At 40.1% G+C, this 22,444-nt stretch overlaps 1 protein-coding gene across 1 annotated transcript in view; it reads right to left on the bottom strand.

Moving 5' to 3' along the window:
* Positions 1 to 13,695, bottom strand: part of PLCXD3 (phosphatidylinositol specific phospholipase C X domain containing 3) — an 88,143-nt gene extending 74,448 nt beyond the window's left edge. The window contains exon 1 of the mRNA XM_048292133.1: positions 13,518 to 13,695. Coding sequence (XP_048148090.1) covers positions 13,518 to 13,620 — 103 coding nt within the window. The 5' untranslated portion in view covers positions 13,621 to 13,695. The remainder of the gene's footprint in view (positions 1 to 13,517) is intronic.
* Between the last annotated feature and the right edge of the window lie 8,749 nt (positions 13,696 to 22,444).

Here is a 22,444-nt window from a genome sequence, read left to right as displayed (position 1 = left end):
AATTTTGTCAACAGTTTTCATTTTAAATATCCTAGCTTGGCGCTCATGAAGCATTTCAATACTGCAATATTGCTTGATCACAGCACCAAATTGTCAGAACACAGCCCCATTCTGCTGTGAGCTTGCAGAAACCTTTTACCTGCATGATTTATCACTCACTTTACTAAAACTTCACAGCAAATTCTCTCACACTCATATTTTTTAAAGAAAGGCCTGGGCAGCAATGGTATACAGACAGTTCTCTCCAAACAGGGGTCCTGAGTACAAAATTTACTAGATAAGGGCACTGCAGCAATGCATGTCTTTGGAACACACATGAGAACAGCAGAAGTAAAATAGTCTTTTCAGAGCCCACAAAAAACTTAGCAGCTGGTGAAATGCCTGGGTATATCCTGTTATTCAGCAGTAAAATGTGGGCCCTGTTACGGTAAATTTCACTTATTTTCTCCAACAGCAGTGTAATTAATACCTGTGTCCCCTCTTTCTGAGCACACATTTTCTTTAACTTTTGCTGAAGTCTTCAAAGCAAAACCCGCCAACAAAAGACTCCTGGGCTATGCTCTAGATGCTTTCTGAAGCAATGCTTTGCAAAGAGATGAAGCTAAATCTGGCAGTGCTCACCCTGTAGTCTCCGGGCAGGGATTTAGAGTAGTAACCTAAATGCCTCATCTACAATCCTCCAGCCTTCAGAATATTTATTTCCTTTTTTTTTTTAACTTTATTCTCTCTCTTGCATCATTTTGGGAGCACGGATGAAACTACTGGTGCCTTCATGCTTTCAGGCAATGCTTATGAGGCTTCCAAGTGCTCACACCTTGCCTCTCTCCCCACCAGAATACATTAAAGTTTACAGCAATATGCAACTTGCTTAATAACCTTCACATCAGGAAACAATCCCACACTTTGGTTCTTTGCACGGGTGACTGAAGGACACAGATAAAATCAGCTGTCTGTGGTTCCCAGACTGAAAGGGGAAGAAGTGCTGCCGGATGGCACTAGGGAACATCCAGTGCAGTGCCGACGCAGTGTTTGCATAGAACTCCAAGACACCACATGCACCCTTAATGTAATTCAGAATGTGCTGCTAACTGGCCTCCCTTTCTCTGCAGAGCTTGCAAACCTTCCATTTGGCTGGAGCTGCTGTAACCCTTTATTTGCTTTTCAAGTGAAGCCAGAAACCTTATCTCCTGCAGCTCACCCTCTAACCCATGGAGATCTGCCAAACCGCTTACAGCCTGGTCTCACCTCTGACTGGTCCTTCTTTTCAGAGACCACTTCAGAGGCGGAAAATGCAATGCAGTGCTCCGTATGCCATCACATTTGATGAACACATGCCGCTTTCCTGTGAAAAATGCTTCCTTTCCTTGCTGCTATGTCATAGTGCAAAGCACACTAATCTCATGTACAAGGCATAAAAATCAGATGTGTCTGCTGTCTTGAGAAGCTTTGGATATCCTCTTTCTCCTCTATGCTTAGGAAAATGCGTGGTTTAAAGGTCAAGTCACTAAATTAAGATCTATATAACACAGGTTCATTTTCTATTCCTGCCTCAGCATCCCCCATTTTAATCAAGTAATTTAGTTTTCCTGTCAATGAAACATGGAAAACATCCTGTCATAATACAGAAAATAAATCCTTTATAATTTGTGTTTAGTATGGAGGCTATGGAGATGGTTAAATCATGCACACACTTTCCATGCTCTGACCATTTCTTTCAGACAAGCTTTAAGCCTATGTCTTTGGCTCAAGCATCAGCAAAAGCCAGAAGTCAGAAGCCCTGTCCTGGACCAGCCACACCACCAGTAACCAGTGTTTTTACATGCTGGTATAGAGCTGTGTCTACTCACCTGGCCTAATGTCCAAGTCACCACGTCTGGCCACTTGCACTGTGATGTCTCAAGGATCTTCAGCTCTACTACTCTTCTCTGTGCCCAGTCCAGGTATCAAAAACTCTGTTAAGTCCTTACCTTCAGTGCAGTACAGAAATCCATGCAGTGTTTTTGACAGCTACTCTTCTGTTCTCCCCAGCATAACTTAAACTAATGTTTTCAAGCCATCACACAGCAATACAACATGAAAATCCAGCCTAGATCAGAGACCAAAGCAAGAGGACTGGTCTTTTGGAAGAAGCTGTTCAAAAGAAACATGATGAGCCTTGGTGATCCAGGGCTTCAGAAAACAGACCAATACTGCTGTTATGAAACAACTATACACAGCCTCAAATAACCCAAATTTTAAAGCTCTTTCTTGAAGAGTATTTTCTGTTTCAATGTCTATCTCAATTCCATAATAATTCCAGGAAAAAAAATCACTACATCTGCATTGGGAGACAAAACCCAGAAATTTTAACCTTTACCTACTCTTGTTCCAAGAGTTCTCCAGACTTCAATTAAAAGATATCTTAAAAGATATGTTAAGACTTCGAAAATAAGCTAGCTTGTTTTTGAAATACTTTGGGCTAAATATTAAAGTGTGTTATTACATAAATGTTTATTAAATAAATGTAAATACACAGTATTTTCTACAGTAAAAAGGAGCAAGTCTGTGAAAGGCCTCCTAGCTCAAACACCATTACAGTACAGATAAAACCCAAAATATTACTTAGTGGTATTTCAGTCTCAAAATAATCAATTAGACTATATGCTATTTCCTCCTCTTCTGTACACAAGGGCCTGATATAGCACCATTAGTCACCACAGTGTATATGTCAGCTGATTTTGCAATGCAATAGGTAAAATCCCAGAACCTGCTTTTCTCTTGTTGTTCCCTGATTTATATTTAGATCATAAGCAAAGACAATGGAATTTTTGGATAAAGCTGAACTATAAAGCTTGTGGTTTTTTCACTCTGAAGATAGATTATTTTTTCTTTCATGTAGCTATTTAATCATGGTTCACTTAAAAACTATAAGCAACATAAACTGGTACTCTTCTTTCTGACAAATGCATTACATTGGGTGGTTTAGAGGGCCATGTTTAAGTTCATCATCTAGTCCGCATTGCTTTCTTCAGCTGCTCAGAGCAATTTATTCATCAAGAGCTAACTGAGGGAGATTCAATTCCACCCTGCATAGTGTACAAAGTAAAAATACCATTCCTGCTCTGATTTAGTGACATTTCATACAGATCTGCATTTACACATGGTATATGGCAGTGGGAAACCAGACTCAGTTAGATTCCTGTTAAAACTTCTCCTCTCACTGAGTAAATCCTGTTATCCAATAAACTGCTGAGAACCAAACTAGAGGAAAAGAACCCAGCAGAACAATGAACTTAGTAGAACTTAGGGAAAAAAGTTCACTTTAAACATAGTATTTCCCTTCTCTCCTCCTGGATCTTTCCTGGTTTGCCTGTAAGTTGGAGTGAATTTTTAAAACACATTACTTTGTCTTACATAGTAACTTGTAAGCACTGTTTTAATGTAGCAGGCAGAAAGCCAGGTCTGTTAGCCTGTCCCTACTTACTTTCAAATGCGATTTCCACATAGAATACTTCTCCATGTCTCTATTGGTTTTATAAATCCCCTAACTATTTCTGGCCTGTATCCCACACTTAAGACAGAGCTGAAGTAACACCTGATGGAAAGTGAGATGTAAAAGGGATTGCATTTTCCTTCTTGGCTTCTGCATTGCAGGAACAGCATGCTATTGTAGACAATAGCAATTTCAAAATGAAAAGCTATTATCTCTCACTTGACTTGGAGAAGCTGCTTTCAAGGAATTTAGTTTCTTTATCAGCACTTCTGAATACCTTCTGAAATACAAAAACAATTAATTAAACCTAAAAATGACAACAAAACACCATCATCTTCCTTCTTGGAAGGAAAATTCAAGCTAATTCACAGCCTAGGGTAGATGGTTTGAAGATTAAGAAATGTTGTCTCTCTTAGTACATCTGGCAAAGCAATGCCAAATAAAGATAAAATCCAGTTCTGAAAACTACACAGGCCAGAAGAGTAAATGTATACACATAGGGGGGAATATTCATTTTTTCTCACCTTGGCCTTGAGCCTTTTCCATGATACAGATCAGAGATGACACCAGAGCTAGGGCACTGAACTAACTGCACCATTGATCGCCCTTCAGCACAACACTTCTCCCCCTGGCCCTAGACCTCCACCTTCACATCACCGAATTTAACCCTGTTTCAATCCTCTTTGTGTTTATTTATCCAGGTACAAACAGGGCTTGCCCGCAAACTGAAGTCACTTTCCAATAGCAGAGATTACTTTTGGTTTTGTGAAGGATGCAGCCTCCAAGGAAACTGTAAGAATTCTGTGGTACAAAGCATATTAACAAGCAGCTAGGAACTGAAATCCTAACATGGACCAGACCACCCAACTCTACAGTGACTTGTTCTGACCCCTGCAGGGCAGGAGGATGTGGCAGGGCCAAATACACAATGGCACAAAAGCCAATCATTTCTTTGCAGTACCACCAGCACATCATCCTAAGCTCTCAAAGAAGTCAGTGTTCATTTTATTGGTTCATACTCTATTTTCAGAGAGAAGAGTCTGAAGCATTCCCAGCCAGTTCATTAAAACTGGTCTTAGAAATCCCAGTTTTCTCCATATTTCACACTACAATTTCTAAAGGAAATCCTGCCTCATGCACACTAGAAGCAACAGCATTCATTTGTACGTGTGCTGTACATGTCCTTCACAGTGTCCCTTGGCTTGTTTCCCCTATAATACAGCTACATCCAAAAATTACTGAAGCTGGCTTGTTTTCTCCTTATGTATTGTCAACTTATAAAATGTTTCTCAAAATACTCACTAGGCACATGCACTAAATAACACTTGGCTAGCAGCATGCGTCCAGCTCCCTCTCACAGCAAGAGCCTGCACTCCTAGATAAGCCTTGAAGCATGTCTAGACATGTGTTCCCCATTCCCATCCTGGACAGCAGCTGTTTTGAGGTGATCTCTCCACTTGAAAGAACGGCTGTCCATTTTGCACCAGAAGCAGAGGAAGCCGGAACTCCCACTGAGCAATGCTTTGCAGATTTCAGTTCATCAAAACTGAATATTTCCCTACTACTGGCAAAGTTTTGCTTTAACCATGGAAATGGTGAGAGAACTATACAAGGTGGAACTATAGAAGTTGAAGAATTAAAAACAAAACAAAACAAAACAAAACAAACAAACAAATACACAAACATGGCCCAAAACAGACAATTCCAGATTTGGATACACATACATGGTATAGGTGTTCTGAATTTAAACATACAAGTCTTTTCTATACGAAAAACATACTAATGCAACCCCCCTAAAAGGGTTTTTTTTTAGTGCACTGAGGATACAGATGAATACAAACAATGACAACATCCACTACTCAGTGTCCAAGCTAGATTTTTGCCTCTTCCAATCAATACCCTCCTCCTCCTTTTTGTGGCTTGGAGTGACTGCAGAATTCCTGTTCAAAACCAGGTTCATCCAATCCCTGTTTACCCCAGTGAATGATTCTGGGCTACTGCAGTGCCATGCAGAGTGCCAACACAGCCTTCATTGCTTTCCAGCAATGGAAAAAGCAACTGGCACGTGCCTCCTGCAGGAGCTGCAAAGTGATCTCCTGATCTGGCCACCACACACAGATGAGCCCCTCTGGAGATGCTGGCACTTCAAGTCTGAGGGAACCCATCCAAGCGTCTCACATTTTTGGATCACATGATGGGAACATGCATCCTCACAAATGAAACAGAAGGGACACCACTACCCCAGTTTGCATGGCTTCTGATACAGTATTTGTGAACATGATCTATGCAATTAGAACAGTCTTGCAAAATTTTAGGGTTTCAACAGAAAGAAAGAAGACTAATCCCAAAATAGCAAATCTCCTGCAATTCCTGTTCTAGCACCTAGAATGAGTACCTGCTCAAACTTCTATGTTGACAAAGCAACTTTTGGGTAGCATTCACAATGGATGGAAAGCAATACTCCACCAAAAGCTTTTAGAGCTTGAGAAGTGTAAAACAGCACCTTTTCTTCCAAAGCACAGTCCAGGGGTCAGTGAAATCTTCCGTAACTCACTGAGCAGACTTCCTAACCCAGCTCTCCTCCTAAGAGCAAGGCCAGCCTCCGTATCAGTGGTCTCCTTGAGATTACCAGACCCAGTCTACAAATCAGAAAACATGGCAGAGATTTCTAGCAGCTGTCTTAAGATCATTCAGCAGCTTCACAGTTAATGAAAATGTGTCAAACTTTTCCATTTCTCTTTTAATGGCAGGCATCTGAGTGAAATAGCAGAAGACAGTTCCATTCACATGGTGGTTCAGGAGATGTACAAACATGCCATTTGGTTTTGGTGTGAACACCCAGACTAGCCTGAAGCATGTGTTTTTGAAGGGTGTATTTTGAAGGTTCAAGTTCTAACAGAAGGATTTAGCAAAACTAACAAACTAATAACCTTGGAAGCTCTAAAGCATCAATTTGATTGCACAGCACTACACATAATTCATCTATTCTACATTTTTCCCACTCTAACTTAAATCACAGTTTGGTAATCTTTCATAATTATAAAACCAAGCTGCATGTCTGCCAATGTATAAATAAAAGCCAAATGTTTAATAGGATTTTTAAAAATCTTCTATTCAAACACAAAAACACTATGGATGATAGCATGACAACAAGGTAAAGCATGAAGTATAGTATTCATCTCACTGGAGTTTGTTTTGTTAAAAAAAAAAGGCTACAGAATTTATTGAAGGCTACATTAGTTCAGTGCCCTTTATCTGGGCTTTTTTAAATTACAAGCAAAATTCATAATCCAGCAGACTTCATGGATAGGTTTTTGCCTTGATGGCAGCAGCACGTGTCATGTATCTCCAATCATCTGAAACACCCTAAGTGACACACACAGAGGAGAGCAAAGCCTGGAACCACAACAATGGAAATCCATTTCTTCTTTCCATCCTCTATCTTTTTTCAGCTATTCTGCAGTATTTTATTTTCTCAGTTGAAACACTAAGTATTTAAGCATGAGGTATATGAGCTAACCAGGTAAGAGATTAGAGGAACTTTATTTAATATGAACAGAGACATTTTAAAGGACAGCAAAGCATCTGAAAACTGTTTTAGCAATTTGTTTCAAATTAGATTATGGTGAAAACTGAGATGGTATTAAAATAGACAGAAAAATAGAAACCTGGACTTTCTAAAATGAAATAATATATTTCAGCCTTTCTGTACAGTTATTAGCTGACACTATATAGCTGTTAAAAATAATGGAAAAGATTAAACCAAGGTTTGCTACAGTAGGTCAAATGAAAAACCATTCAACTTTGCAAAAGTTTAGATTAAAATCCAAAACTTCAAGTTTTGAACCACATTTCTTCCCAATTATACTGTTTGCAGTGTCCCATGGGCTATACTGTAGAGATTGCACAAGGAGGTATGTTCACAAATTAAGCACCTATAATTCAAACCTGCTTTGAAGAAAGGACAAAATGGGAACGAAAGTCATTTTCCCTGGAACTGGCTGCTCTTTGAGGAGTAGAGCAATTAAACACAAATCTGTCTACTAAATCTGAATGGTATTTATAAATTATATACAATTAATTTCTAAAAAAGTAGTGAACATTTTCATTTTTTTTTCTATACAGAACTGTAGAAGAGATTGCATAGCACTCTTAGGGACTTAAAGTTGCAGTCTGCATAACTCTGTCTACTTGGGACCTGCATTTTAAACTACTTACACAGTTGAGTGTGTCTCACAGTTGAGCATCTTCAAAGGAAGATCCATTCTGCGTGAAAGACAGGAGTTCAAGTTGCACTATAGTAAGAACTGTAGGAAGTTACCAAACATAAAACACACACCAAGCACAAAGTTAGAGACTGTCAGAAGGTAAGGGCAGTTTGGATACACAGAACAGTCAAGAAATGTTCAGATGAGAGAAAAAAACCCAGCAGTTCATTGAGTTGGAAAGACAGAAATAATTCCAGATGGCAACAAAGCTGTTCCCTCTGCCACACCTGCCACAGTGGCAGGATGCAAGGCAGGTCGGAGAAGGCAGTTCTGCTGGAACTGAGCCACGGGAGACACAGTAGACAGAGACTGCTGGATTAATAAACAGACCCTGTTGGGAAACCAAGCAAAGGCAGTTTCGAATTACCTCTGGTAGCAGATGGGCAAGTAACCAAAGGGCTTGAACTGTTTGATTCTTACGGCAGTGTGAGTAACCAAACAGTTTTATTTTGTGTGTGCTAGAAACGTGTCACAGCAGGAGAAATTAATGGCAAATGCCACAGGAAACTGTATCACACAGAAATGTTTCTGAAGGGGTTGAAAATGACACATTAGCATGTGCAAGGCCAGTGAGAAACTGTTTCGTGGATAAAAGTGATTGATGTAAAAAAGAAGACCATCAACAAATTTAAAAAGAGCTATCCTAAAAGAAGGTCAGTTATAAGGATATTTGCTCATTTTCTGATCAGAAAAGAAAGCATAAGGTACTTATTTCTGGTAGAAGAGCACTGAAAATGGAATGGAAGGCACAGCAGAAAAAGAAAGAACTCTCCTAGGTACATACACATGTCAAAAGCTAATGGGCAACTTGCATTATAGTTTTATTTATAAGTTTACCTGCATCATTCATTTACAGTTCTAGGCAAAGCTAATTTTGTACAGAATTAGACCCAGGCAAGTGAAGCAGAGGTATTCTGCTGACCGCTAGCAGAAAGACAAGGGTGAAAGAGGTCCCACTTCTCAAAGACAATCACCCTTCACTCTTAAACCAAGTCCAAATCATCGGTTATTCAAGCTCAAAATTAAAGAGTTTCCTAAGAACATTTAAACAGTGAAAATGCTGTGCATCTGCATAACCAACAAGGAAGAACTTCTAGCCTTTTTTAAGATGAAAGAATTTCCCCATGGGGCTGAAAATGAGACATGCCTGTCCAAGAAACAAAATTATCACTTGAACATTTGCAAGCTATTACAGTGGAAGTTAAAATATTTGAAACAGAGCTGTTACGGTAATGCAGCAGTGCTATCATTCACAAAAATGGCTAAAATATTCCAACTGCATTAACTTGCTTTTCCCAAGTCTCTCCATACCATGTTCAATATCCCAATACATCTTTGACATTTGACACTAAAACACATCCTCCTCTTTGTAAAGTAACTCCCTATGAGGTCTTGCTCTTTCTTTTCAAAGTGTGATGATAGTGGGAAATACAAATGTCAAGCCTCAAAGTCTCCTTCTAAAGAGAGATAATGTTAAAATTTTCACTTGACAACTGCTTCTTAAAGATGAGCCAAGGTAGTTTTGCTATGTCTAGAAATTGCTTTCCAGCTGATGGACAAAGAACTTCATATGTCAAAATGCAAAAAAACCCCCAAAACTCATCTGAAAAACAACGAAAGCCAATGAGGTCCTGTGCAAATAATTTTCATGAAAATTGTACTGTTCATCTTGCACCCTTGAGTGACAAGAACATCTGCTGAAGTCAGAGGTCGCACCTGCACAAGGATATCAGAAACTCTCCTATGAAACAAATGCCTGAAGCATCACAGCTCTTCGAAGTTATGCACTCAAGAGATATTCTGGGTCTTTAATCCATTTAGAAGATTTTAACTACACTATATGTAGGGCAGACATGTCCCTAGCATGCATCAAGACTGCTCATACGTCTGATCTTAGGCTAGCACCAGTTTTGGTTGAGGGATGAATTACTTGAGGGAGAAAATACTCTTTTCCATCATAAATTATTCTTATGGACTTCTCAGAATCTTGGAATATTAGCACCAGGAGAAAAGGCAACAAAGATTACGCAAATTATTTGTACAAAAACTCTGATATTAAACTAGACATATATTTAAAGACTGTCAATAAGAAAGTTTATTGACCAGTAAGTGGAACAATTCATAAGGAAATACTGCCTACTGATGTCTATTTACTGCACTGCATGTAACTGATATGCTCAGCTCAGATTAGGAGAGTGCATTGACACAGCAGAATACACAGGTTCTCCATACCTCACCTTTTAGCCTCAACCTGGGGGCAGAACTTGGGGGCACAAAGATTTCAGTCCTATAAACATGCAGTATCTACGAAAACCTATTTCTTATCTTGGTCAAAGTGTCACAGGCACCGACAAAGCCCATTTTACCAACTACTGAAAGACATCCCCCCTGCAAAGACCAGAATCCACAGTCCTCCATCTTTTATTAGCCAAACAGTTGAGAGCCTAGCCAGGCAGAGCCTTCAACATAAGAGGCAGTTTGCAAACACTAGAAGACATACACCTTGGCCCAAAGTCCTAAGAATATATCCTTTAATTATTCTAATTGTCATAGCAATAGAAGATTAAATATGTGTGGCATTTTCTGGAAACTAACAGATTATTTTATTTCTAAAAAGTGTATGGTGTTATTTGCTACTATTATCACTTGAGGAAAACCTGCAGCATAGAGAACACAGACACAGTCAGCTCAAAGAAAGAAGAAAACCTCATAGAATATGCATCATCCTCATATTTGGAAGAAATTCAAATGGAAAAGTTTCTGACAGACAAAGCTGGCACATGTTATATTAGAGATTTCTGTCTCATCTAGCGGGTTCCTGAAGTTGGGAAAACAAAAGGACCTAGCTTGAACTGTGGAGAATGAAATGAGTAGAAGAACTTAACTGAAATACTAGCAAAATCCAGCACAGATTTGTTATTTACGAAAGTATAAGGGGTGGTAAGTAGTATAAATTTGTACCTGCATAAGCTTAGCAACTGAACAATAAAAGGGTGTGATCAATGTTTTAAAAAATATTATGAACAGAACATTCCTTCAACAATATTGTTTAAATACAGTCATGACAGAATATTATGGGGGTTTTTGCTTCTCTTTGCAACAGTTACAATGATACAAGCATATCCGTGCAAAGACAACAGAGAGTATCACCTCAGTTCCAAGCATTCCTTCTAGACAATGAGAAATGTACTGATGATTTCTAATAAAACTTTTCTCCCCTAATACAGTGGATCACCCTTTGTAAAGGAAAATTCATTCTAACATTTTCAAGCTAAGAGTTTGTTTTCTTCAACATTAGCATTGGACTGACTGTTAGCTCTGGCTCCAGAACTGAATTTCATCCAGCTGAATTAAGGTCAAAATCAGTATTCCTACTGTGCAAGGGAAGTTTAAATCCTGCTGGAAAAAAAAAATAAAGAATGCACTGTTAACTTCTTCTGGTAAAGCGAAATAAAAGGCAATGTAAATAAAATGCTGTTCGCATGATATGACAGTATTTCTATGAATACATTAGTAGTTAAACACTAGCTTCAAAAACAGTGAAAAATTCACAAGTTAAAACTATGAAGATTTGACACATGAAGGTTTGGATTACACACAGTCCTTGCATTAACCTCTTGAATTCTAGTTATATGTTAACAGCTATGATGCACACATCATTGATGCTCACCTGTAGACATATGGGAGAAAACTTTCAAATAAATATTATGAATGTCTGAAAGGTTATTTCTTCTTAAAGGATTAAATCAATCCCATGTTAGCCCTTGTACCTAATATTGTGTATGTCTACATTGTATGCTGAACATAATAATAATGTTAAAATAATAATAATAATAATGATGTTAAAAGGTAGTATTTAAACTGCACTACTACCTATAATCTGTGTGCCATGCTCCCTAGCTGACAAATTCATATGGGCTATATTGCCACCCTCCCCATAAGACTCTACTTGCCAAACCTGGCATTTAAAAAGTGAGACAGGTAGGTAAGAGGTCTGTGTCAATTTACACTAATAGAAGGACAATTTTCAAAGGTCTTAACACTATGCCACTCAAATCATGTAAGTTTTTCTGCTAATTTCACCAAAGGCAAGACTGTGTGTGTGGCTGTTACATGAACAAAATCATGCTGCCGTGGGATCAGTCTCTGCACTTACAGCCTGCACAAGTTGCCCACTGCATAATGCTATATTAGGATTAACTGGCCCAGCCTGCTCTATGTTGGTCTGTTTGTTTTTAATTTAAACATGTTAACAAGGTGTGAAAGGTTGTATTATTATTGTGAAAGCTCTGAGAAATGTCCACTGCAAAAAACTGTGCACAGTTTTTAGAAAGAGGCTGTGAGAAAGTAACTGAGAGATCTTGGTGAGATGGATGTACCTGTAACAGCCTCCTGATGCTTCCTTCAGCAGAGGAAGCCACTTAACGGTGATGCATTAAAAAGGCAATTTTTGCATCTGGAAGCAAGTTATGTTTCATCATATCTCCTCAAACCAGGAAAAAGTCTCTAAAACAATACATTTAACCTGAAAAGCCACCATGCATCTGAAAGAGATTCATTTCTCATCGTGCCAATATTCCATAAGAGCATTCTGCAGTGTGTGGGCTAATGAAAAGTTATTAAAACTAAAAGATTTTGATCCAATAGAATTTGATGTAACAATTGCAGATGCTGGGTTCCTATGCCTTGGAGGGACAGAATTTTATACAGGATTTATTCAACCAACAGCAGCACTCCGTGTAGCAAGTAAAATGCTAGACACAGCTTGTGTGAACTGCAAGAAACTAAGAGGCAATTTTAGAAGGGCACACCTGTGTCTAAATGCAACTGTAGAAAACACATTTTTGCAAATATCAGCTACATTGTCTTAAAGTATCTTTAGCGTTGTAAAACTGGTGTAACATGAGCAGCTACTACACAAAACTTGCAAGAAGTGAACGTTCTCATAAGAAGCTTAAAAGACACTAGAGCTTCAGCATCTCCAAAACCTCATTCCAGTAAGACACCTCAGAGAGGAAGGATGCTGGTAAAGAGGTCTTGCAAAACCTTGAGGTGCTCCCTCAAACCAGAGATCATCTGAATTAATTACTGGTTTGCATTCTAACATGTGTTTTGCCTAAGTCTACAACCGTAGTTAATATCTTAAAAAAAAAAAAAAAAAGAAATGCTGAGAGGGCAGGAAAGAGTTCATAGTCTGAGCATCATCACCTGCCATCCCTGATCTTATTTAAAATTGTGTTGAGATCGAGCGTTTTCTGACAGCGACATGACATGAAGCCGCACACTGCCGCAGCCTGCCTCCCCTCCCGCAGCCGCAGCCCTGCGTCCGTTCCCGCTCCGACCGACCTCGCCGCACAACTTTACGGGGAAAAGGGCAGTATGTGGCATTTAAGTCAGGGGAGGTTTACTGATCGGCCAATTCGGCGGTACAGGAAGGAACAGGCCCCCTTCTCACCCCGACACCAGGTACAGCCACGCACTCCGCACCCGCCGCCCCCAGCCGCTCAGAGCGCGGGGCTGCGGGAGCCGCGTCCCGCCGGCGCCTGTGTCCGCACCTGCCCGGCTCGCTCCCACCCCCCTCGCACAGGCAGCGCGCGGCAGCGCGGCAAAGGACGGGCACGGAGCCCCGCGGCAGCGCGGTAGAGATCTCCGCGGAGCCCCGTGGCAGCACGGCCGGGGCGCGCCGCCTCCCCAGCGGCGTGGAGCACTGAACCGCGCCGACCGCTTCCCCTTCCAGGCGCAGGGCGGCCGCGGGGCGGGGAGCCGGGAGCACCCACCGGGGATGGCCAGGTTGGTGAGCGGGGTGCTGTGCAGGCTGCCGGGAAGCGCTGCCATCCAGTCGGCGAAGAGCAGCTCGTTCTTCCCCTGCGACGAAGCCATGCTGCCGCCGCAGCTGTGCCACCGCCGCCTCTCGCTCCAACTCGCCCAGTCCCGGCCACTGCCACTGCCACAGCCCCGCCGAGCCCGGGCCCCGCCCGCCTGGCACCGCCTCCCCCCGCCCCGCCGAGCCCCCGCCGCCTCCCCGCGGCGCGGCGTGAGAGCCCTCGGGGCCGGTACCGGGCGCTGCGCGGCCGGACGGCGGCGGCGGGCTCGGCCCGGGCACTCGGCTGGCGATCCCGCCCCGACTACCGCGGGGCTGGGGAGGGAGCGGCGTCACGGCCCGGCCGTGGCGGGTCCGCACCGCCCCGGCCCCGGGCACCCCGGGGTCGCAGCGCTCCGGCCCCACCATCCCGGCCCGGGCCAGGGGCGGCAGCAGAACCCCCCGGGAGCGCGGGGCTGGCGCTGGCCGGGCGTCCGTGCCTGGGATGGCGCTCGGGGCCCCAGCTGGCGGCTGGTGTCCCTGGGCCTCAGCAGAATCTCCCTGACCTTGGCGATGGTTCGGCTGAGTGCCCCGCGTCTGGACCCGGCATCCCTCGCATCCCTGCCAGCTTCATCTGCCTTTGCTAAGAACGTCTCTTTTTGCAATGGGTCGCTCACATGAAAAAAAAAAACTGTGCGCCTTAGTTGAGCACGCCATGGAAATCTAATTTTTTGGCAATAATTTTTTATTCTTCTTTGAAGACGATCCAAAGTAGTATCTTCTATTCTCATCCCCAGCCTGACTTTGGAGAAACATCTTAGTGTTGGCAGTAATGAAGTATTTGTGTGGCTGCCTCCAGATGGATGAATGAATGAACCTGATAAAGCTATGTGAACCATTTTGAACTGTTAGAACTAGCCTGGTCTTTTCAACTTTAGCGTCACCCATTTTCGTGAAAGTTGTTTATAAATGTGTAGAGGTTCACATGGTAGAGCTGTCAAAAGCAGTGCCTGGAGAGAGCCGTAATTGAGACAGGTTCAATTTATCAGTTCACCTTGAATTCTTATGAGGGTCAGCTCTGGTCCTGTAGCTTGTGTTCTTACTCAAATGCTTCTATAATAGCTGGCTTTGAAAATAAAACTTCAGGGAAGGAGTAATAACAGCCCTCCCTTCTCTTTGTGTCTTAAGTTTCCATAGCAAGTATGATGAGAAGCTCTTCCTTCAGCCACGATTTCTTGGAAATTGAGTGACTGTTTCTGAGGTATTTAAATGAAGGAAATTTTGCTGACTCGCTTTTTGCAATAAAAAAAAGCTCTTAAGGTGGGATTTGACTGGGGAAATGTGATCAGATGGTTGACCTTGGGGGCGATGTTGAGTCTGATTTGAACAATACATTAAAAAGGGGAAGGAGACCGCAAACAGTCACCAAGGCCTGTCAGGTTTTTGCAGTATTGCATCCTGTGTACGAAGATGTAAATCTGCCCTAAAATCACTGGTACTAGCAAACATGAAGAAAAAAAAAAGACAAATCCATATTTTGGATATGAAGACATAGACCTCGCTAAAAACGCGGAAGATGTTACTCACGTGAAGGTGGAAGATGTTATATTACATCATCTTCTAAGAACAGGAAGACATTTTAGTAAAAATTTCAAGATTTCTGAAGAGCATTCCAGTAAGAAGCAATGAATATTTCTATCAACACATTTGAATAAACTCAGGTTTTTTATTTAAGGGGCAAAGTGATTCATGGATTGCACTGGTTTTCTGGAAAATTGCTGCTAAATTTTCGTCCATTTCACTATGTGGCCTACCTTTTCTGAGAGAAAACTGAAGTATACATCTTTTTGAAAGGTTAAACATGTTGTTAATGCTGTTGTTGATCTCTTATGGTCTCTGAAGCTTTGGGTATACCTCAGAGGAAAATAAAACAAATACCAGCAAGCTCATTGTCACTTTAAAATGTATTAATATGTATAATAATATCTAAAAAAACCTTTCAATAATGCTTTCTACTCTGCTGAAGAACTGTAAATATCCTTCTCTGTGCTGACTAGAAACTCGTTTGCATTTTCTTTCTCAAGTAATTAGAGCTTTTGTATCTTCTTTTTTCTTAATGCCCAAAGTAAGATTCTTCATCGTCTGAATTTTCAAACCATGGATACTCTGCTTCATAAAAGCTCGTCCACTCTAACACGTCTCACACTAATCGTGTTCTAAGAGGTTTGCCTGTGTTCCTAATGCAATGTAACTGCATAACAATCTGTCATTGTGTCTCTATGAATTTGGGAATCACAGGCTTAAATAATTTGGAAGGAAGTGGAATAGGAAAGAAGGCTTCTATGGGACAGAAAGTCAGAAATATCAAGCAAACTAAGAAACACTGACTTTGAAGCTTTGACTTCAAATAATTAGGTAATTTTTTTAGCTTTTTGGTGGTATGAGACTTCAGCATTTGTCTTTGTATCTGCTTGTTTAATTAAAAAAAAGCAAACCGTTTATCTTGGTTGAAGAGCAGCTCATTGTGGTTTAGTTTGAACCTGCCATTTTACTAATTTTCACTGATTTATAAATAATGGCGGCCTGTAAATCAAAGTCAGAGTGTCCATAAAAACTTCTGTTCCCGTTTAAAAACAGTGAAAAACAAAAAATCACATTTTCAGATATATTACTGAAATCTTTATACATAACAAGTCCGAACTGTTAAAGAAAGTAGCTTCCAGGAATCAAATAATCTAAGAGCTTAAAAATACCAAGTAAAATGAAAATTAAAAGCAGAGCCAAGATGCAAAAAATTACCATCTTTGCTCTTTTATTCACAGCAATGCTGAGCTCATTGAAGATGCCATGAAGAGATGGAAAATTGAAGTTGTGCTATCTGTTCATCATGTATTGTGTTCTCTCCAGTCTGCAGTATGGATTAATAGAGACACCTCTGCTTCCCTGGAATGGCAAAAGAGTAATTTAGCCAGTAGGAATGTTCCTTCAGCATTCAAAATTAATTACACCATTAAAAAAGACTTACTGTTGTTTTTATTCTCCTAAAAAAATAACATTTTAACAGTATACATTCACTGTTACACTTTTTCATTTCAACAGTCAGATACTTTGCTTTTTCATATGTTCTTGGCATCTATTTTAATCATGTGAATAACAAAGGACTAACAGGATCTTTTCCTGTAAATTCCATAAAGTACATTCCATTCTGAAAGGTAAAAGAAAAAAATACTTAATGGGGCATTGTATTTCTGTGATTTTCCTATTACATCTGATGTATTTACTTTAAATTTATTGTTAATGAATTCAAAATGAGGCTTTGAACTGAAGAATTAATATTGTTTAACTACTTGAACTTTTTCAGTGGATTCTTCTTCTGAAGTTTGGTTTCTTCCTTCTTCTTACTACCCATTTCTATTATTGTTATAGAAGTTTCTCAGAACAAATCTTGGCTGCCATCCCATGTTTGCAATTCTCAAGGCTCTCAGGGACTGTATCAGTAACATTTGGGCTGTAAAGCCCTTCCAGTTGTTTGCAGCTGGGTTCCCAATTATATTCTTGTTACTTGAGAACACAGTGGATCCATGATATTCTCAATTTTGCTACTTCTCATGGCTAAGAGGTATAATAAGTAGGAAAAGCATGAAAAATCTCAAGGAGTCAAAGTATATTGATCGAATGAGATAATTTAATCAATATCCATATGGGTGAATAGAAGTCGTGACAGGTATTTTGTTGTCATTTCATACTTTGCCTGGCTACTGTGACAATCTCACCCTGCATTTATTAAGCAATTTCTGTTTAGCAGTATTTGTCCTGTCAGATTACAAAATTCCTCACTAGTGAGAAACCTTGTGCAAACAGGAAAATAATATTTGCTTCATTTTTTTCTGAAAGAATAAACGTTTCTGAATTTCAAGCAGAAGAAAATGTGGTTTATTCTGCATTCTGATTTGTTATTCTTTACTAAGAAAACCTGAGCATCCTTGCTTGTGCCAATAATGAATCTGAGAAGAAACAATATTTGCTCTGAGCAGCTGACAAAAGTCAGGTTGATGTTAATATTATCCCAACTCTCTTGTGGTAAATTACAATGACTGTGAAGATGATGGGTTAATATAAAGGTACAGCACATGTTTTTACTTGTATACTTTATAACTAAAGCAAAGACATTACAAAAATATACAGAAAATACAATAATTAAAGTGTTTGACAAGACAGTTTGTTATGGTTAATGAAATTCTGGAAACTTGAAATAAACAGGATAAAAGGCAAATTCGAGTCTTTGTATCCAGTCCTCTGGTGAAAATCAGTTTCACCTTAGCTACTTCTTTCTGAAGAGTATTTTTCAGGTTTCTGGAAGAAGGTTTGTTTTATCTTTTTTTCTTTTTTAACTTTGTCAAGCAGAATCCTGCTGTGTCTCACCCAAAATACTTGCTTAAAGGCACACCAGTGGCTACTTTTTTACCTGGTTAAAAACAAGCAAGTTTGGTTGTGTTGGCATTACCAAAAGCAGAAGTGGCAGAACATGAAAAACCCTATTTTCTCATAGCCAGTGCTATAAGATCACAGCAAAGTCAGCAAATTTGGTACAGGGAAAGGTGAGAAAGGGATTGCTTTTTATTTCTAGACCAACCTGATGACATTTAAAAGGTTTCTATAGAAGGTCATGAACATTTTGTCATGAATAAGCATCTCTGAGGCTTGAAGGTCCCATGTTTGACATGGTTAAGAATTTGCAGAGAAATCTTGATTTAAGCATTTGAGTTTGAGCACATTCTCTTGGTAGAAAACTGTTGTTTTATTGAAAACAAAAGCTAAACAAGATAGTTTAGCGGTGGGCTTACCACTGGCAATGCAGAAGGAAGCTTCAGTGCTGATCATAATCCTTGTAACCTCCCAAAATAGTGCTGACATGATTAAAAAAGACTTTATCCATATGAAAATATCTACTCTGGTTAAAAAAAATAATTGAAAGACCCAAACCAACCTCTCCCCTCCTGTGTTTTCTAGCCCTATCAAAAAAGTATGTGATGTTTTTGAGGCAGTTGGATATTCCCATGACTACTTAGTTTTGTCAGAAAATACAGCCCTTTGTATGAATAGAAAATTTTAGTCTAACTAAAATCTTCACTAAAAAGTAATAATAGACAAAACATTCCAGAAGATTGTCCAGATGATGTCTGATCTCCCTTGGGTTGTAACCAGCACAGACAGATTAGGAATGTTCAAGGCAGGGTAAAAACTGTTAAAAATGCAAGAAAAAATCAAGTGAAATAAAAAAGTTATTTTCATTGACTATTTATTAGGCTATCACATAGTGGTAAATAAAAACAAGTCCATACACAGAAAAATCAATGAAAATAGCAGGAATTAAATGGATGAGATAATCAGAAGTGGATAGTGCTTGCGGGATTTTAGAATGGACCACCAGAAACAGAAGATGCAATCTGCTTGTATGTGTAAGCCGTTTAGGATGTAGTTCAGAACTACCATGCACGGTATTTAGAAACTGAGAGAAAAGAGGAAAATAGTGTTTCTAAATAGATATTAAAGTATTTTTTAATTTGTCGAGGTATGGAAATTAATTCCTATAAAAAGAAACTCTCAGGTTTTACAACAGTTTGTTTACCATCAAGATATTTAGAGTGGCATTTTGTAATTGATATGGCTAGCAGCACATACGTACTATTACATAGTTCCCATCTCTTTGCTGTATGATTAGTTTTAAAAGAATAAATGAAACAGTTCATGCTCTGTAGTAAACATTTTTTAAAACATGCTTAAAGAAATGGGAACTGCATTAAATCAGAAAATAGTGAAAGCAAATAGAAGTATAATGACTGCTTAAGCGTATTAGGCTTATTAAGTATTAGGCAATCATATTAGGCAATAATTAAGTATTTTTATTTCTGTGCCTGTTGAAGAATAGTCCAAAATCAGTGAGATGATGAAAATACTCCACCAAATTTGCATCCACTGGATGCAAAACTGGTATTGGTTGGTTAATAGCTGATGCACCTACTTATATTCTAAGCCACTGGAGATGAAAAGTATTTTCTATTTTTAAATAGAAAAGATGATGGATGACTCAGAGACTTTCCAACAGGAACTCCAGAGTGTTAGCAGTGGTCAGTTCTCCTGATTCAAAGGAATCTACTCCATAGCAAGGTACTATAAAGTAAAGCACACCTTTATTGGTCAGGCCAGGAGCATGCAGGGGTTAACACCTCCATGTGCGTGTTCACCATGGTCATCTTAAAGAGGTTTTTTATATGTTTACAAGTTTGTAATTATACATTTACCAGTTCATAATCTGCCCTTGTTTTGGTCATTTATTTAAAGTTACAGCCCTAAGGGGTCTCACATGACTGGTTTCCTTATCTTAGAGTTACAAACACAGTACGCTATTCTTAATACATTTATCACATCTATTTTGCTAATACACACTTAGTTTTACTATTACACACTTTGTTGCTATATTTGTTATACTTCATTTATAATTGTGTATTGATTATATTCCTACTCTCCTATTACATTTTTCTACCCTTTTGTGACAGTTCTTATATTTGCCATTAAAACAGCAGTTAGCATGCGTCTTCCTCCTTGTCTCTTAGCCTGTAGGGGTTAGGCCCTTGCTCTGCAGACAAGCGGTGAGACAAACCCATTAGCTCGCATTCCAGTCCCTTATCATCCTAGTCCACTCGGGTTTGTTTTTTTTCAAGAGCAGTTAGTGTTAGGCATAGCATCTCCTATTCAGTTATTGTCACAGCCCCCTCCAGGGCCAGGCTTCTTGTCTTGCAAAAGCAGTTGCGGTCGAGTATAGCAGCCAACAGCCAACTTTTATTAATCTATACTTTATACTAAAGCGCTAATGTTAAAAGAGTTCTATGTTTCATATGTTAAAGGAGTCCTGTGTTTAAAGGAGTCCTGTGTATCACTACTTTTGGCAACTGGAGTCATGTTTCATGAAAGATGCATGTCTGCATCCCGGATGAGGCTTTCCAAACAAGCTCTTGCTGTTTGCATGGTAATGAAGCACTCTCAAAAGGTGTTGAAAATAGTCAGCAGGACTAATGAGATCTTAGCACATGACTCAAATCAGTATGCCAGCCACATTTCACAGGCTGCAGTCAGTGCCTGCTCAGTGGATGAGAGGTCATGTTCCTTTTTAATTACACGCACCCATGATCACTGTGAGCAGTGCAGTTATTTCAGCCTGGCATTTGCAGGTTGGGTAGTACAGGGTACAGGGCAGTGTCTCAGCCCCAAACAAAAGGGTGGTGCATCTGACTTCTGTAGGGCAAGAGGCAGGATGAGGTTGGCACAAACGCTAGAGAAAGAGAAATGACAATTATGTGTGAGAAGTCAGCGTTTGCATGGTCTACATTTCTCCACTCCACTTTGTGATGTGATGCAACACTATGTGGTCATTACTCAAGGTCCAACAACATAAAACTTCTTAGCTGAAACCAGGGATTTTTTTTCTTCTAGGACAAGAACATAGGGTGAGAGAGGAGATAGAACAATAGAACGGAAAATGTGGGTGGTAACAAAGAAAGGAAAGGAATCCGAGTGTAGAAACCAGGTTCTGGGATTTATCTCTGCCCCTGAACATCCATTCTCTGGGACAATGGGGTGGAGGAGCTGGTCTTGCTTTTCCTTTAGAGAGTGTCTGTTCTGCTGCCATCTAACTCCTTCTGGTTTTTCTGGACTCATCTCCACATCTCTCTGCTTTGAATTGCTGCCTCACCCTTGGCCTTCATGGCAAATTAAATTATGCACCTAAGACCTTAATTTCATGTCTGCACTGTACCTAGTGAACCATCCCAAAAGTCTGTAAATATTTCTAGCTAGGGATTGGAAATCAGACATCAGTTTCTGAAAGAATTCTCTGCCAGCAGGATTGGGCCCTAGTTGCTGTTCATCGCGACTTTCTTCTTGTTAAAAACAGTTTCATTAAATGCAGCACAGCTCAGGATTACCAAGATAATTAAGTTTGTAATGATCCATATGAACTGAGTGAATAAAAGATATCAGGAATTCCTAATAGGAGTACAATCCCCTTAAGACTAAAATTCATTATTCTTTGCAATACAAAGTCAAACATTTTAGCTTCTAGGCCATAAAGTATTTTCCCAAGTTTCTTGGAGAAAAAATCAGGATTAAATAGGCTGAGGGATTAAATAGGATCAGACGCGTCTCCCCAGGCACCATAAACCAATGCAAAGGACAGAGGGAGCAGTCTTTCTCTGGCCAGCCTCCTTCTTCTGCTCATGAGCAGGCAGGAGAGCCTGCAATTCACCCTCCTATGTGTTGCATATGCTGCAGGATTCCAGCTGCTCATAAAGGCTGCGGCTTTAATACATTGCTTCTGACAACCTGACAGTATCTTAGCAGTGTTTTCTCATTTAAAAAATTTTTTACCCTTTTTCATCGGATGCAGTAGCTTAGTAATCAGAATAATGCCTTCATCCACTGAAACACCTACTGTGGTTATAGTCTAACAAAGAAGGTTTCAGCACCTGCTTTTTTGACTTCAAGACCTTAAAGTATGGTTGCACTTCCCTGACGTCCTGAGTCCTGTTGAAATATACACATTGACCAAACTAAAAGTCTTTGGCCATGAACTGAGTCAAATAGGTAACAGGGAGGACAGATCCCAGCAGCACAACAGAGGGAGGGATGAGGCCATTCAAGATGAGCAGCTGGAGGAAACAACAGTGCTTGCACCCTTGCCAACAAGACTAGTGTGGGGCTGGAAGCATGGCTGTGTCTGCCTTATCCCCACAACAACCACTGCAAGCACTATGGGTCATCTACTGTATTTTTTTAAGGGACAAGGATTTCTCATCAAAAGTGGAGTCTGAGTTTCAAGGCTCACTTGCAAATCCAGAGCATCACCCC

Source organism: Corvus hawaiiensis, chromosome Z (assembly GCF_020740725.1).
Source record: "Corvus hawaiiensis isolate bCorHaw1 chromosome Z, bCorHaw1.pri.cur, whole genome shotgun sequence".
NCBI lineage: Eukaryota > Metazoa > Chordata > Aves > Passeriformes > Corvidae > Corvus > Corvus hawaiiensis.
This window is presented reverse-complemented; position numbering and strand designations above follow the sequence as displayed.